Here is a 15,313-nt window from a genome sequence, read left to right as displayed (position 1 = left end):
GGACATCTTTGCGCTGCGTAAAATATGCCTTCTCCGTCTCCAACTGTGTTCAGCTCCTCACCTGCCACATTGTTTGCTTAATTTCCTTTATTTACTGCGGATTGCATTCACACCTGCACCAAATCGTAATCAAGTGCGATTGGAAGCGAAGCGAAAACCCCCGTTTTTGCTCGGAGTAGAATGCGGCTCTTTGATACGCATTAGGATTCGAATGAGCCATCACACCTGCCAAACGAAGTGCACTTTCTGACAATGCGCAGCGGATTCGTTTTAATCGCAGCAAAGCTTTCTAAGTTACAGCTCGCCTCGCAATATCAAGAGAAGGTGCTGCAAGCTGCTCTGCTTTGTAGACTGCAGTCACAGCACCAAAAAGACAGTGTGGCACACCCTGCATTTTGCGGCATGAAAAACAAGTCCTTTCTGATCGGGGCCTAGTAGGCGGCCTGGGCTCAGTAGTGCAAGCTCAAGCTGTGACCAGAGAGTTATTGTCTCACAGTGAAAAAAATGTGTATTACTGTATAAAGGTTTTATTGTATAAAAGGACCACAGGACTATAGTACTTTAAGAAATAGATCTAGACAATACTAAAACAGGCCATAGCCTACTCAAGGTTGCATTGAGAGGTTCTTACTGTGGCTACATCTTTTACAATCGTTAGTGCTGAATGAAAGAGAACGTTCCTAAATGCAAAACTGGTATAACATAATACCAATCATTTAATTAAGCTAGAGTATTTCATACTTGAGTGTGAATGTACTACAGGGGCTCCAGATTATGCAGAATCAGCTTTATTACAACTGTTTTCCCTTTCCTTCAGAGCCTAATTAATCAAGCATCCAATTAGACTCACAGCTTGCTGACCTTCCTTCGAAACACTAAACGACAATGATGCCAACAGAATGCAAGCAGGTTGATCAACTCTTGCCAACCTGTTCCATTCACTCTGAAGGTAATCTTTTTGTACCCCCTCTCTCTAAGAGGGTGTTATGTCACACTCCAAAAATAGAAGATATACAAGGTCACAACAATGGGTGGCAGTGGTGTGCGACACCAGCGCTCAACTAAAGTATAAATCAGTTTCATAACGATCATTATTCCCTCCAATAATTAAGGAACTATTAAAGCAGAGTTTCTGTGTGTGTGTGTGTGGTGTGTGTGTGCGTTGTGGTGCGTGCATGCGTGTGTGTGTGTGGAGGGTGCGTGTGTGTTATCAACAGTGAATCAGCATGCAGTGGAATTATGGTAAATGCCTGAGGGAAAGAGTAACTCTACAGTCTGTTCTCAGTTGTTGAGCCTTTAGGCATTGCTCTCATCTAAGATTTGTTTTTTCTAACTTCTCTTTTTGCCTGAGTTTGAGATTAGTGATGCACAAGTCAGCTTTTAGTTTTAAATCCTCACCTGTCTGCTACTTAATTTAAAACTATTCTGAACCATGTAAATGTTATTTACAGGATATGAGGAAGTTATATTTACGTTATATTTATTCAAATAGAAATGTTCAGATATGAAGGAAGAAAATGTTAATGAAACTCCATGTAGCTTGCTGGCAAAGGAGCAGGTTCTACGCATGACCCAGTTAATTAAAAGCCTAGCAGGGAACTTCATAATGAATGCCCACACACACATGCATTATTCTCACAAATAGTGTAGCTTTTCAAAGATGATATAGGACGCTTATGCAGCTAATGTAATAGTACAATAAATGTACTTGGGTAATAAAACCGGAGACTGCACACAATCCACTTTAGAATTGCCCCAAAACAGCATCCGTTAAGCTACCACATTCTTCTAAAGTATCACCAATGACCTTTAAAAATATATATAATCTTGTTAAATCATTGTCCATTGGAAACACTGACTTCATAACATTTCCAAAAGCCCAGTTTGTAAATACATCAGAGATGCGAAAAACAATCAAGTTCTAATGTATAAAGCCTTGGCCTGGAAGAGAGGTCTTCAGGTGGTCCCCAACCTTGAGCCCTTCAATCCTTGAGGGTTGTCAACGACGACCTTCCCCGGTTTCCACCCAGACTTGACAGGAAGTCACTGGTTGCATGCCCAGGGAGTTCAGTTTCTAATTGATCAATTTCTAATGGATAAAGCCTTTGCCTGGAAGAGAGGTCATGAGGTGGTCTCCATCCTTCTTAGATTGTTTCAACCCTTAACCACAACACTCTCTACTAGTTGGCGGGTCAGCAGTGATTGGCCAAATCATTCAGGCTTCCAGCTATTACCCTTTCTCATATGCCAGAGCCAACGAGGCTATATCTGCCTTATGTGTTCTTGGGGGATTACAGGCACAGAGAGGTCTCGAGGACTATGGTTTTCTTCCTGCCTACTGTAGGGTCATCCTATGTCTCACCAGACTGTTCGTCTGTTCGGTGTCCATGCGCCCGTCCTTGTCCAGTAATGATTGTGAGTGTTGTGAATACTTTGAGAAATCATTCAGAATTGATCTTTTCAACACGACTTTTCAACCCATTTTTTTCACCCAGTGTCAATTATCTAATGTAATCCTGGGCGCTACACTTCCTCTGCCAAACTGGGGGGGGGGGGGGGGGGGGGAAGCGCGCACCGTTATGCACTATCTGTTCTTATTCTGTCTGCAATTGTCAACTGCATGCCAATCCAGAAATCAAACGAGCATGTGTCTATAATTATGATTTATTTTTTTAGTAATCATATCATAGCCTATAGCATCGGTTCTCAAATGGTGTGCCAAGGCACACTAGTGTGCCATGTCCACAAGACAAGTCCTGGTTTGCTTTGGGATTTTGCAATATCTTTGCAATTGCCTATACAACTATACAAAACAATGTATTAATGAATTCATACATGCTTTCAAAAATGGTGAATTTGAATGATATGAATTGATGTTTCTGATGAGAATGAGAATCATGTTGTCAATAAAAATTCAGAACAATAGATCACCCTCCCCACTTGGCTTCCCTTCCCTTTGTATCATTTATGTACTTACCAGTAAGACGCGCAAACGCGGGAAGCGAACGCAGCTCGTACATATTTGGGTTTTGGACGTATAGCTGCTTTGGGAACTCCTTATAACTTATTATGCCCAAATATGGAGTTCAACACTGTTCTATATTTGGGACAGACTGATCAGTGATCAGATGAATACCAATATAAGACTTATTGCCTTCCTGCTGCAGTGACAAGTTGATACACAGGCGGTACACATGCTGGCGGTACACATGCTGGAACTAGGCGAGGCTGTTTATGTTGGAACCAGCCTGGGCTTTGCTGGTATATTCTACTACCTCTACAGAAAGAAGATGATGACAGTGGACAAACTCAACAACGCTCCTCTGTTGTCCTTAGATGGAAGTCTCACAGACATTGTGAACACCAGTCCAGGGAAGTGTCTGCCGTATGTTGTCATTGCAGGGACGGTGCAACCTGTGGGAACGCCTCTAATGAGTCAGTTCCAAGAAGACACTGCTGGAGTGGTTCACAAGGTGCTGCTGAAGGAGTACAGCATCGTGCGGTCCAACCTGAACCAGACATGGATGCACAGAGAGCGAGTGCTGCATGAGAGAGTGAACACAGTGTCCTTCAGTCTGCTGGGATCAGACCAGGCGACTGTCGGGGTGCTGTGTCCGCTGAACGCCTCCCAGTTAGACATGGACACCATCCATGAGAAGTTCCACCAGTCCACTCCTGGCTTCTCTGACATCACAGAAGCCTTCCTGACTAAGCCTAAGCCATATGGGCAACTAGAGACAGAGCGGATGCTGAAGGTGGGCACTACACTTACAGGCATTGGAGAGTTGATCCTGGACACGGATCAGGTCCTGAAGCTGCGTCCTCCGGCCGATGGTTCAGAGTACTTCCTGACCAGAGCAGATATCCATACACTGCGAATGCAGCAGGAGAGCCAGGCGCGAGAGTTGAAGGTAATCGCCTGTGTGCTCGCCGTGGCCGCGTCCGCCGTTCTGCTCTGGGTGGGCAGGCGGTACTACCGCACACTGAGAGACCGGTGGGAGAGCCAACGACTGAGGAGGGAGTTTGAGAGACAAGACAGTGGACCGGCGACAGAGAACGATTGCGTGATCTGCCTCAGCCGGCCACGCGGCTGCGTCCTGCTGGACTGTGGACATGTGTGCTGTTGCTTCAGCTGCTATCAGGCTCTGCCGCTACCTGCCGCCTGTCCCATTTGTCGACAGAACACCAGGAGAGTAGTGCCTCTCTATCAGGCGTGACACACATTAAGGAAAACCTGACCGAACACGACTCGCTCACTGTATAACAAAATTAAGTAAAAACTTCTATAGACTGAGACTTAGGGAAACATTTTTCCTTTTATTTTATCATGCTTATAAAGTGCTCTGTGCTCAAAGTGCAATTAAAAGCAAACGTTTCGGTCCTAAGACCTTTGTCAGTGCTACTGTATATGATTTTCACAGACAAAGAACTTGCTCTTAAAGAGCTCAATCAATACAGCTCAGGTGCTGAGAATTTCTAATTGGTGACATCACCTGATGGTGGGGCGTGGACATTACAGAATAGATATACAAGTTCATACAGTTATATAGGAAACACAGTTCACAGTTATTGAACAAGTTAAGAAATCTAGAAGAGGGGGTGATTTAGACACTAAACTCCTCCAAACAGAATCTAGATGGATTTTTTATTTACAGTCTGTCAATCCAGGTGACTTGAACGAAGATCTCTCACTCCAGTGCTACCTATAGAGAAGTTATTTTAAAAAAGTGTTTTGTATAAGACTGTCAAAATGTGGTGTATGCAGTTTGCATGAGTGCATGGTTTGCATTTGGTGCATGGTGCAAATGGCCCATATTGGTTGGATTGGCGATGCGACGTAGGTGCATGTGAGGGCCACTTAGCAAACCTCTAGTTTTTAATATTATCTCTAATGGATGCCAAGAGACAGTAATTAATTCACATTCTATCAATTTGTCCCTGCATGGCACTGTATTCACTAGTGACCCCACACAATTGGCAGGGGATGGCACACTATAGGGGATGTGGAGTATGTCAATGTGGTCACACTACAGACGACTCCATTTACCCACTTCCATCCTGCATACATTTTATGAGCAGCAGGCAAAAGTCATAGCAACCAGTAAGACGCACAAACGCGGGAAGCGAACGCAGCTGAGACCCTGCAGATCATGTCTGTCTGTCTGTGTGTCTGTCCCGCTGTTACTGTATATGTGGACCTGGCCCCTTTTGTGCCCATATATGGAGCTGAGTGGACCTGGCCCCTTTTGTGCCCATAATGGAGCTGAGTGATTGCTGATGCAACACACTCCATATTTGGATAGCGGGACAGACAGACACACAGACACACACACAGACAGACATGATCTGCTAGGTCTCATAGTAAGTGCTCATTGCGTTCGCAATTATTCATGGGGGTGTATAAGTGTAATTGATAGAAAATACGTCGTTTTTTTGAGGGGTGAACTATCCTTTAACACGATATATGGATACTTTTTAATGGGTCCATGTTGGGTGACAGCGATATGCCATTATAACATGACACACTCACACTCGCTGTTATGAATTCTAATCAGTTAATCATCATCAGCAGTCGATCATGGCTAAATGAGAGAGAGAGAGAGAGAGAGAGAGAGAGAGACAGGGGGAGAGGGGGGGGGGAGGGGGAGAGAGGGAGAGACAGACAGACAGACAGACAGACAGACTCAATGTCTGCTGAATGAAAATCTTGCCACTGCAGAACTAATTAAGTTAGTAGCCTATACCTTGTCTGTCTGTACAGCTTTGTGCATATGTCTTCTATTAGCATAATACTCCTGCTGCCAAATTCGTGCTTCTCAGTAGCACACCCACATTAGCCCACCTATGGACCTACAGTACAAGAGAGAACTTACATCTCATCCTCAACTGGAAGCCAATTCCCTTGCCTCTGAGCACTTCCCTGTAAGCTGTCACAAACAAAGCGATTTTCCCAGCCAATAGGCTAGTTCTCAATTATTCGATTTATTGGTCAGGAGACCGATTTGATCGTCTACAAAAATGCACCAAGTCTCTGTCTGTACAGTACGTCTGTCTGTGTGTAATCCACGTAACTCGAGAACCGTTCACAACACCGACTTCAAATGTCGAGTCGGTTGGACCCACGGTTGTCCAGCACAAAACAAATTTACAGTGTGGGGCATGCATTTCCAACTTGCATCGTTCCAAGTAGACCAGTGCCCAACGCCACTGTAGAGGCCCCACGGGCACCACTCTAGTATATGACGTAAATTCTCCATTCATTGTCAATGGGAATTTAATGTTTGTGTAAGACGAAAATCTACACTATAGCTGAATATAGCGGCCCCTCAAAAATGATGATTTTTGTTACTAGAAATATATTTATTAGGCACTCAAAACGGAATAATCAAAGCATTCCATAGATTTCATTTGACTTCACACGTTGGCAATGGCATGTGCAATTCAGAAGCACACATAGTCAGGGGATATTAACGAGTAAGACGCGCGAACGCGGGAAGCGAACGCAGATCGTAAATAGCTCCATATATGGGCACAAAAGGGGCCAGGTCCACAACAAACAAATCATTCAGCTCCATATATGGGCACAAAAGGGCCAGGTCCACAACAAACAAATCACTCAGCTCCATATATGGGCACAAAAGGGGCAAGGTCCACATATACAGTAAGCGATGCAACACTCCATATTTGGATAGCGGGACAGACACACGGACGGACGGACACACGGACAGACATGATCTGCTAGGTCTCATAGTAAGTGCTCACTGAGTTCGCAATAAACGGCTGAAGAATATTTAGGATCTCATAATTATACTGTGTTGCAATGCCTTCGTGTCAATTGTGTAAATTTACATACAGTAGACCTTGTGGTGGACAGCTGCCTAGGGGTGTCGGCCTCTCAGGAGAAGCTAGGAGCCTAATTCCGGTCTATGTAAATTAGGGGTCTGTTGACGTAAAGGGACAGAGTGATTGAATCAAAGGACTTTGCTACTATAATAGATATGCACCATGTCGATCCCTTTGACCAAATGTGGAAGGTTTAAAAGGTGGCCTACAAGGCTATCAAGTCAGTCAGTCGGGGGCGCGAGCCTGTTGAGACGTGAGCCATGCACTCTGCTGCATGGCTGGCGTGAGAGATTGCTGTTGCTGTGTATGCTGTGTACTCCGTTTGAATAAACACCTTGGAACTTCTCTTCGTCTGCTGCGTGCACATTTCTCCTCTGTATGGTATATTATATACATCAGATGGTGCCAGAAACCGGTCGTGTTGGTGTGTTTATCACGTCAGATGAAACAGTACCAGCGGCTTTTTTTTTCGTCTAATTCGGTGGAGGGGAGTTTTTTGTGAGCGGCGACGGAAGAAGCTCCAGCGGACCCGACCCGAACGTGATCTCTTGTCCATTTCGCAGCGGGGATGATGACGACGACCGCCGCGAGGAGTGTTGTGCGACGGGGACCGATGACGAGCCGCCGGACGGGTGGGCTGCGGAGAGGTCGATGGAGCGGCGACAGCCACACGGAGGCCTTGGTCATTCATCACGTCGGCGCGGGGACGGCGATTGCGGGCGGGGATCGGTGAGACGCAGCGCGGAGCAGCAGTGGCCGGCTGACCTAAGCTGAGGGCCTTCAGGCTTTTCTTTTCGTCCCATCTCTGTTGTGAGAACAGAGTTGGGAGGGGGGAGAGGGATGATGATGACGAGGACAGCGGGACAACAGCAGTGAACAGACTCTTGAACTTTGGTCCGTGCAGCTAAGCGAACAGTTCGAGGTAAACTAGAATGAGCAGCATACAGAGAAGAAGTTTCCTTTGTTCGTACAGAGAAAAGATGGACATTCCTTCTCTCTGTTTAACAAATTGTGCGTCAAGTTTGTTTTCAGCATGAATTATAATAGGCCTCATGTTGGTATGTGTTTGTCGTATAATTAGATAAGTTGAGTCATTTAGCCTAATTATGAATCAATGAGGAATTTTCCTATGGATATGAAGAGATGTGTGATATTATTGTTAGACTCTGGCGTGGAATGTGTATCTACTTGGATCACCAGTGTGTGATGTTGGTCAGACGTAAATCCGAGAGTGGTTTAGCTGACATTGTGTATTTAACATTGGACAGCAGAGTTTAGTCATAAACCACGTAGGTTATTGCGTATCAAAAAAGGGCTCTTGTAAAATGGAGTTGAAAGCGGCATATGTATTGTTTAATGTCAGTTAACTGTACTAATCATTTTTCCATTATTCATATGTATGGATGTCTGTTTGAAAACCATTTTTGGGAAGTTCTTTACTGTAATGCTGTTATTTTTTGGTTTCTTGAATGTATTGTTTAAGCTAAGGGTCAAGGGGGGTGTAAGATAATTATGGTTCCATATTTTTAGATGATCATCTTTTGATGATCAAGGGGGGAATATGAAGAATATTTAGGATCTCATAATTATACTGTGTTGCAATGCCTTCGTGTCAATTGTGTAAATTTACATACAGTAGACCTTGTGGTGGACAGCTGCCTAGGGGTGTCGGCCTCTCAGGAGAAGCTAGGAGCCTAATTCCGGTCTATGTAAATTAGGGGTCTGTTGACGTAAAGGGACAGAGTGATTGAATCAAAGGACTTTGCTACTATAATAGATATGCACCATGTCGATCCCTTTGACCAAATGTGGAAGGTTTAAAAGGTGGCCTACAAGGCTATCAAGTCAGTCAGTCGGGGGCGCGAGCCTGTTGAGACGTGAGCCATGCACTCTGCTGCATGGCTGGCGTGAGAGATTGCTGTTGCTGTGTATGCTGTGTACTCCGTTTGAATAAACACCTTGGAACTTCTCTTCGTCTGCTGCGTGCACATTTCTCCTCTGTATGGTATATTATATACATCACGGCCATCGTCACAAATGCGATGAGGTCAGCACATTTGAGGGGGGGGGGGGGGGTATGGCTGAATTTAGCCCAAGGAGTGTTTTTCGTTCATATGGAATGGGTTCAGAATCATGAAAACCCTATAGTTTGGCACGTCACATGCTACTTAAAGTATAATGAAATTTAGAACATTTTGCCTGTTAATGGTACCCCAACTTTCAGCAGCTGTCAAAAATTACCATAGGGTGGCTGAATAGAACATTGGTGAAGAAATTTTTCTGTATTCCCAGATTTTACATTATTATGACAATATTCTCTGACTAACGTGTACGTGTTTTGTGTTTGCAAAACTGTGGCTCTAATAATATAACATTTCGGACAATCTTGCCTGATGATGTGCATAGCAAACTGATTGTTCCCAAAGCACAATTTTGTTTCCATTTGGGCAGCTTCAATTTTTTACGCACCAACGAGATTGTAGTCATGGTCAGAGTCAGAGATGTTCTATACCATTACCAGCGCAGGGGCAGCAATGTAACGGCTCCCAGCTGCTGTTGTGAGGGGGGATGAATGCTATTCCAGTCCCTGTGGGTTAGTCACGTGCCTGTCCTCGGGGAGTGTTTAGTTTGGGGACCGGTCGAGGGGAGAGCGAGCGAGCGAGCGAGCGAGCGAGCGCGCACCGTTACGCACTATCTGTTCTTATTCTGAATTAAGAGCATCTTTGAAAATAACCCCGGCGGTAGTTAGTTGAAGCAGATCGATGTTGTTAGTTAACAGCGGTTTGGCAGATACACAGACAGGGTGAGATCAACTGCTCGGCAAAACTTCATGTTCATAGCGGAACGGCAACGCCTGTCACTGTGTCCATCATCTGAATCATTTCGGCGTGTGGCGCGGTTGCCAGCCACTATTTAAAGTCAACATAACCGAGGTAGGCTGCACTTCTTTATATGTGAGAGTGGGCATATTCATTCGAATGTTTGAAAATGCGCACGCTGTAATGTAAGGGGAATTACACAATAATCGAACTGTAACAGTAGAATAGACGAGGCAAATACGTATGCATGCGCTGTTGGATGATTGATGCGTTCCAGGCGGGTTTACCAATGTGTTCAGAATCATGCACGCCCGATGAAATGAGAGAAAGGCGTTCTCTCAAACCTATAGTTTATATGGTGCGTCTGCGTCAGCTTCAGCATTGTTGACTACTTGACTTTATATTTATGCTTTGTTTTGGTTGCAAAACCATTTGAACTTGAACGTTAGTGGGTGTTTTCAGTGAGTTCTGACTTGTCTGTCATGCCTAGCTACAGTATAGATGACAACAGTAGGCTACCCTAAGGGTAATACCGCTCACCTATTCCCTGCAGGATTATTTTCTATGGCATTTCAAAGGTCAACGGTATTGGTAATTTAATTAGAAGTAACTTAACCTTTCCTGTGCTTTATGATTCCTTCATGTTGTCCCATTCTATATGGAAACAAAAGTCACCCGAACTCAAGACTATAGGAAAGCCCTGACAGACAGCATCAATACCCAATAACCCATAGGCCAATAATACACATTACATTGTTGTGTTCATTTAAAGGAGCTGTAAGTGATATTCGTTTGTGCTGATTTGCATTGTATTATAAGCTATAGTCTGATTATGAATTGAATACATAGGACCATAATGGAAACATGGCCATCAAGGCTTTTTTGTGTTATCCTTGTAGCATTATTGTACTCTCTGTAATGTTTGCAAACTGTACCATAAATTATTGATTAATACAATCAATCAATCAATCAATCAATCAATCAATCAATCAATCAATCAATCAATATTAATCATTGCTAGAGTGTTTCTGCAGTAACAGTCTCCCCATCTCTTCAGCTCTGTAGAAACAGAAAATACATTTTCAGGTCTGGATAACAATTTCAACCAATCAGGAGAGAGATAACTCATGTATGATGCAGGAAAGTGAAGTATAAAATGGGGAATGATGAAACAAAAAAACAAAACAAAAAAGAACAGTCAAAATTGGAGCTGGAACAATATAATCTAATAAATATAGGTTGTCTCTCCTGACTGTATGAAATTGGCAACCTGAAAATGTCTCTTCTAAATTCTGTCTCCTATTAGAGCTGGACAGATGGCGAGACCCCCATTACGGAGCAAACACTCTATAGCAATGAATACTATCAGAATATAGAGCTTTAACTTTTTAACAGAAAACGTTTTATTTGAATCCCTTTTAGTGAGTTTAGTCCATTGAGTTAAAAGGACACTCTCTTGCTGTGGACTGTAGGCCCTGAAGGCGTGTGTTTGGCGAGACAATGCACTAGTGGTGTCATTAGAGCTACTGCAGGCCTGCACTCCAGAAAAGCCTAGTATAAAGTGTCACAAACCGCATCAATAATGCACGAGCCCAAAACAATGCAGAAGCAGGAACACTGGGTCCAGTGCACAGTTAGCACAATTATCACATAATCGCCCGATCGCCATTATGAGATAATCACAATTATTTTAGATAATCGTCAGAATTGTTGAAAATGTTGAATACATTTTCCTAGCAGATCTACAAGCTTACAACATGTTGCAATGCATTGCGAGCTTGTAGGTCGCTATTTCAGCGAATCATTTTTTCTACTTTCTTTCTTTCTTTCTTTTTTTTAACACTTTATTTTGATTTTTATTGGTAAATAAATGAAAAAACATATGTGTACATTTTGTTGTATCCGACATGTAAATACCCCCCCCCCCCCCCCCCCTCCCCCCAATCAAGGTCAGAACAAGACAAATAAAACAAAGACAGACAGTACAAGACAGTACAAGTAATTAGTAAACTAGTTTTGAAAGTACTAATGAACATAGTAAGAAGAAAAAATGTCAGGTTTGGTGTGAGGTATCAGATTGTACAGGGGAATATGGGTTTAAGTGAAAGGTATACTTTCTACAAACTCTATGAAAGGGGTCCAAGTCATAATGTATCTATCTTTAGAACCACTACGGTTGTACCTTAGTTTCTCTAGGGGAATCATGGAGAGAACCTCTTTGACCCACTCTTTGAACGAGGGAGGTTTCTACTTTCTTTCTTTTAAGTGTACAATTATTAAATATGGCCTATTTTGGCCAGAGTACATTATTTATTTTGATTATTGATTCCGGACATTGTCAGTTATTTGTATATTTAAGTTTTGCCCAGTTTGCCCAGTTATACCTTTTTTCTCTCTCTCTCTCTCTCTCTCTCTTTACATATTCATTAATTTTGTAAGTAAAATGTCATGATCTTGACAATCCTATGAACTAAAGACAAACATTAAACCTGTATACCGGTATAGGAGGAGCTAGCGGCCCTCAAAAATGACAATCACGTAGAATGTTACATGCTCAGCATTCACTTTAAGCCTGGCATCCCTATTTTGAGTGAACATTTGAGATAAGGTAGAGTGGCTATTTCCGCTATTCTTAGTACGACAGTATATAGGGCGGTTTGGTTATAGTGACACTTTTTTTCTATGGACTTTGCAGTATATTGCTTCAACCATTGTTGTGACCGTAGGTCGCTTTTACTATCTAAGGGTCCATATGGTCACTCCTCGTGACATCACACCTCCAAATTTGGCCACGCCTTGTGACATCACGCCTCATGAGTCATGACATCATGCCTCCATATATGGTCACGCCTCGTGACATCATGCCTCCATATATGGTCAGGCCTTGTGACATCATGCTTCCATATATGGTCACGCCTCGTGACACGTCACGCCACCATATCCGCCACTACATCTCCATATATGAAGATCACGACACTGACCTCATCTAACCCTGGATAACCATACATGGAGAAGACTGGATCATATCACATTGATCTGCATACAGTATATGTAGCCAGCCAGCAACTATCCATCTGACCTCAAACCTCTGTGGTTAATGAGACAGGTCTCAGCACATGGGCCAGACCCATAGTGACAGTACCGCTGGCTGAGTGAATAAAGCTGACACCCTCATTCATCATACATCTACACAGGGTGCCAGCACTCACCTTCCATCCCTGTCTCTGCTTCTATCTCTATATTTCTTTCTTTCTCTCTTTCTTTGTTTTTCTTTCTTGAGCACTGGGGGCTGCCCTAATCTGGTGAATACTAAATCACCAATATAAATATGACAGTCGACAGTCAACACGACCTACATAACATAACATAACATGACCTACCATCAGCATAACCTGATGGAATAGAATGACCTATACCATACTGTAACACACCATAATCTACCGTAACTACCTGCCGTAGCAGCATGGCCTGCCATAACACAGCATAACCTGTTGTTACAACAGGTTATGAACAACAGGTTATGCTGTGTTATGATAAGTAATGCTGTTACGACAGTGTGGTAATAGCATGACCTATAACACAGCTCCTGAATGCTTCCTGGTGCGTCTCACCGGTAGCCAGCCCTGACTTAGAAAATTCTAAACAGGAAGTTGGAGTTCTATTCCCCATTTAACTCACGCAAAAAAACAATAAAACAAAAAACATGCCAGACCAACTGCTGTTAAAATAACCTCCCTGGTTAAGTGCAGCCAAAGAGGGTTTACTCCTGGATAAACAGCACAAGTTCAAACTTGAGGTGGCACCGGCTGTTGACAGACTAAAAACAAAATAAAACATCATGATGCGTTTCCTCTGCAGTTCAACTCGGAACTGTGAGCACATGAGCAGAGAACTCAATGGACAACCTTACTTGGCAAACACAACAATATGTAGATAATTTGTTTGTTTTCTTTGATTGATCCCCACACATTTTCAGGTCAGGATACCAATTATGTCCAATCAGGAGAGAGAACTTGTACAGGATAAGCAAGTAGAAATGGAAATGGTGACACGACTCTAAATGTTTTGATGAATTGAACATGGTGGACACTATTGTAAACAAGTGTAATGCTTAATTGGGTCGTCCACTCACAGTTAACAGTCTTTGTATTGAGTTTGTGCTTGAAATGTACTGTAATTCTGCAAACTGTTAATACATATTTCAATCAATCAATCAAACACAAAGAAATGAGCAGACACAATTGGAACTGGAACACTATTACATTTAAATTAAATGGATACTCTCTTCCTGATTGGCTGAAATTTGCAACCCACCTGAAAATGTATCTACATTCTATCCTAGCAATAATTAGTGTCAGAATATAGTTTTAACTTTCTCTTTAATTTATGGTGCGTCTCTCTCACCGGTAGGTACTGTAGACAGGCAGGGAGAGATGCAGCGTGAGCAAAGACTGGCGTGATCAGGTCTCAAACCCGCAACGAGCTGTCAGGCTACATGGTGCACGGACCGATAGGCCAGCAGTGCATGCAGGCGAAGCTATAGCGTTTTAAACAAAAATAAATAGCTAGATAGATCAACATCACGGCAGGTCATGCTGTTGCCATGGTGTTACAGCTCTGAATGCATGCATTCTGTTTTCATTGGGAATCAGCATTGCAGCTTACATTTGTGATTAATTGCAAACTAGACTAGATGTGCACATGTAAACCATTGATAGAATCAATGCTGTCAAACTATAAGGAAATGTTTCTTTTGAAATATTGTGACATGAGGGGCCATGGGAAACAAAAGGCATGCAATAGGCACCAAACAAAAACATGTGAGTAAGTAGCGCAAGCCTCCAGTCTTCATGTTGATTATTCCATAGCTCTTATCATGATAATATTATTTTGAAATCACTTCACATATCCTTGAATTGTATTGAAACTGGCTAAATGGAATATCTTATTTCTGTTTGGAAACCTTTGTCGAGAGCAAAAAAGATTAGCCTTCTTTGTATATCAGAGCTGTTTACAGTAAAATACATCTTAGATTTGCTAAACTCCCACGTCAAATAGGAATAACAAAAAACCCAAAGCATTATGTCAACAGAAAAAGAGGCATTTTCTAAATTTGTGCTGCTGTCATCTCAAGGCAATTGTCTGTGTTTCTGCGTGTGCCAAGTGCAGTTCATTCAAACTGCTGGGTGTGATTGTGTGTGTGTGTGTGTGTGTGTGTGTGTGTGTGTGTGTGTGTGTGTGTGTGTGTGTGTGTGTGTGTGTGTGTGTGTGTGTGTGTGTGTGTGTGCGCATATATAAAGTGTTACTTTTCCTATCCTAAGATTGAAATGATGACAGACTGACAGCACAGCCTCAGGGTAAAGCCTGATTTAGCCTATACTAGTTGTACGAAGGCAAACCACGACGAGAATAGTTGATCTACAAGTTCCCAACGTGTTGCATCGCAGCTTGTACATCAGCTATTTTCGGGGCAGGACAACAACAGTATAAACAACAGTATAAATCAAACTTAAGCAGGTTGCACCTGTCTTACAGTATACTACAGTGAGCACCCAGCACACATACAGTATAGCTCTGAAAGCTCATTAGCAACATCACATTACGACCTCCAGACGGCGTGTCATAGTTGTGTTACCACTCATCAGGGTTTT

General features: G+C 42.9%; 2 protein-coding genes across 2 annotated transcripts in view; both read left to right on the top strand.

Annotated features, from left to right (window-relative positions):
• Positions 1-3,194: 3,194 nt before the first annotated feature.
• Positions 3,195-4,217, top strand: LOC308322161 (mitochondrial ubiquitin ligase activator of nfkb 1-A-like; the record flags this gene model as incomplete). The annotated part of the gene is made up of 1 exon (XM_080773354.1): positions 3,195-4,217. The coding sequence occupies one exon, from the start codon at positions 3,195-3,197 to the stop codon at positions 4,215-4,217; it is 1,023 nt and encodes a 340-aa protein (XP_080629480.1).
• Positions 4,218-9,522: 5,305 nt separating this feature from the next.
• Positions 9,523-15,313, top strand: part of mid2 (midline 2) — a 156,936-nt gene continuing 151,145 nt past the window's right edge. Inside the window, exon 1 of the mRNA XM_080774732.1 lies at positions 9,523-9,776. The gene's annotated coding sequence lies outside the window, so the exon portion shown is untranslated. The remainder of the gene's footprint in view (positions 9,777-15,313) is intronic.

Source organism: Protomyctophum bolini (genome assembly GCF_963924005.1).
Source record: "Protomyctophum bolini genome assembly, chromosome: 10".
In the NCBI taxonomy this organism is placed as follows: domain Eukaryota; kingdom Metazoa; phylum Chordata; class Actinopteri; order Myctophiformes; family Myctophidae; genus Protomyctophum; species Protomyctophum bolini.
The sequence above is the reverse complement of the archived record's forward strand: the minus strand, read 5'-3'. Positions and strand labels throughout refer to the sequence as shown.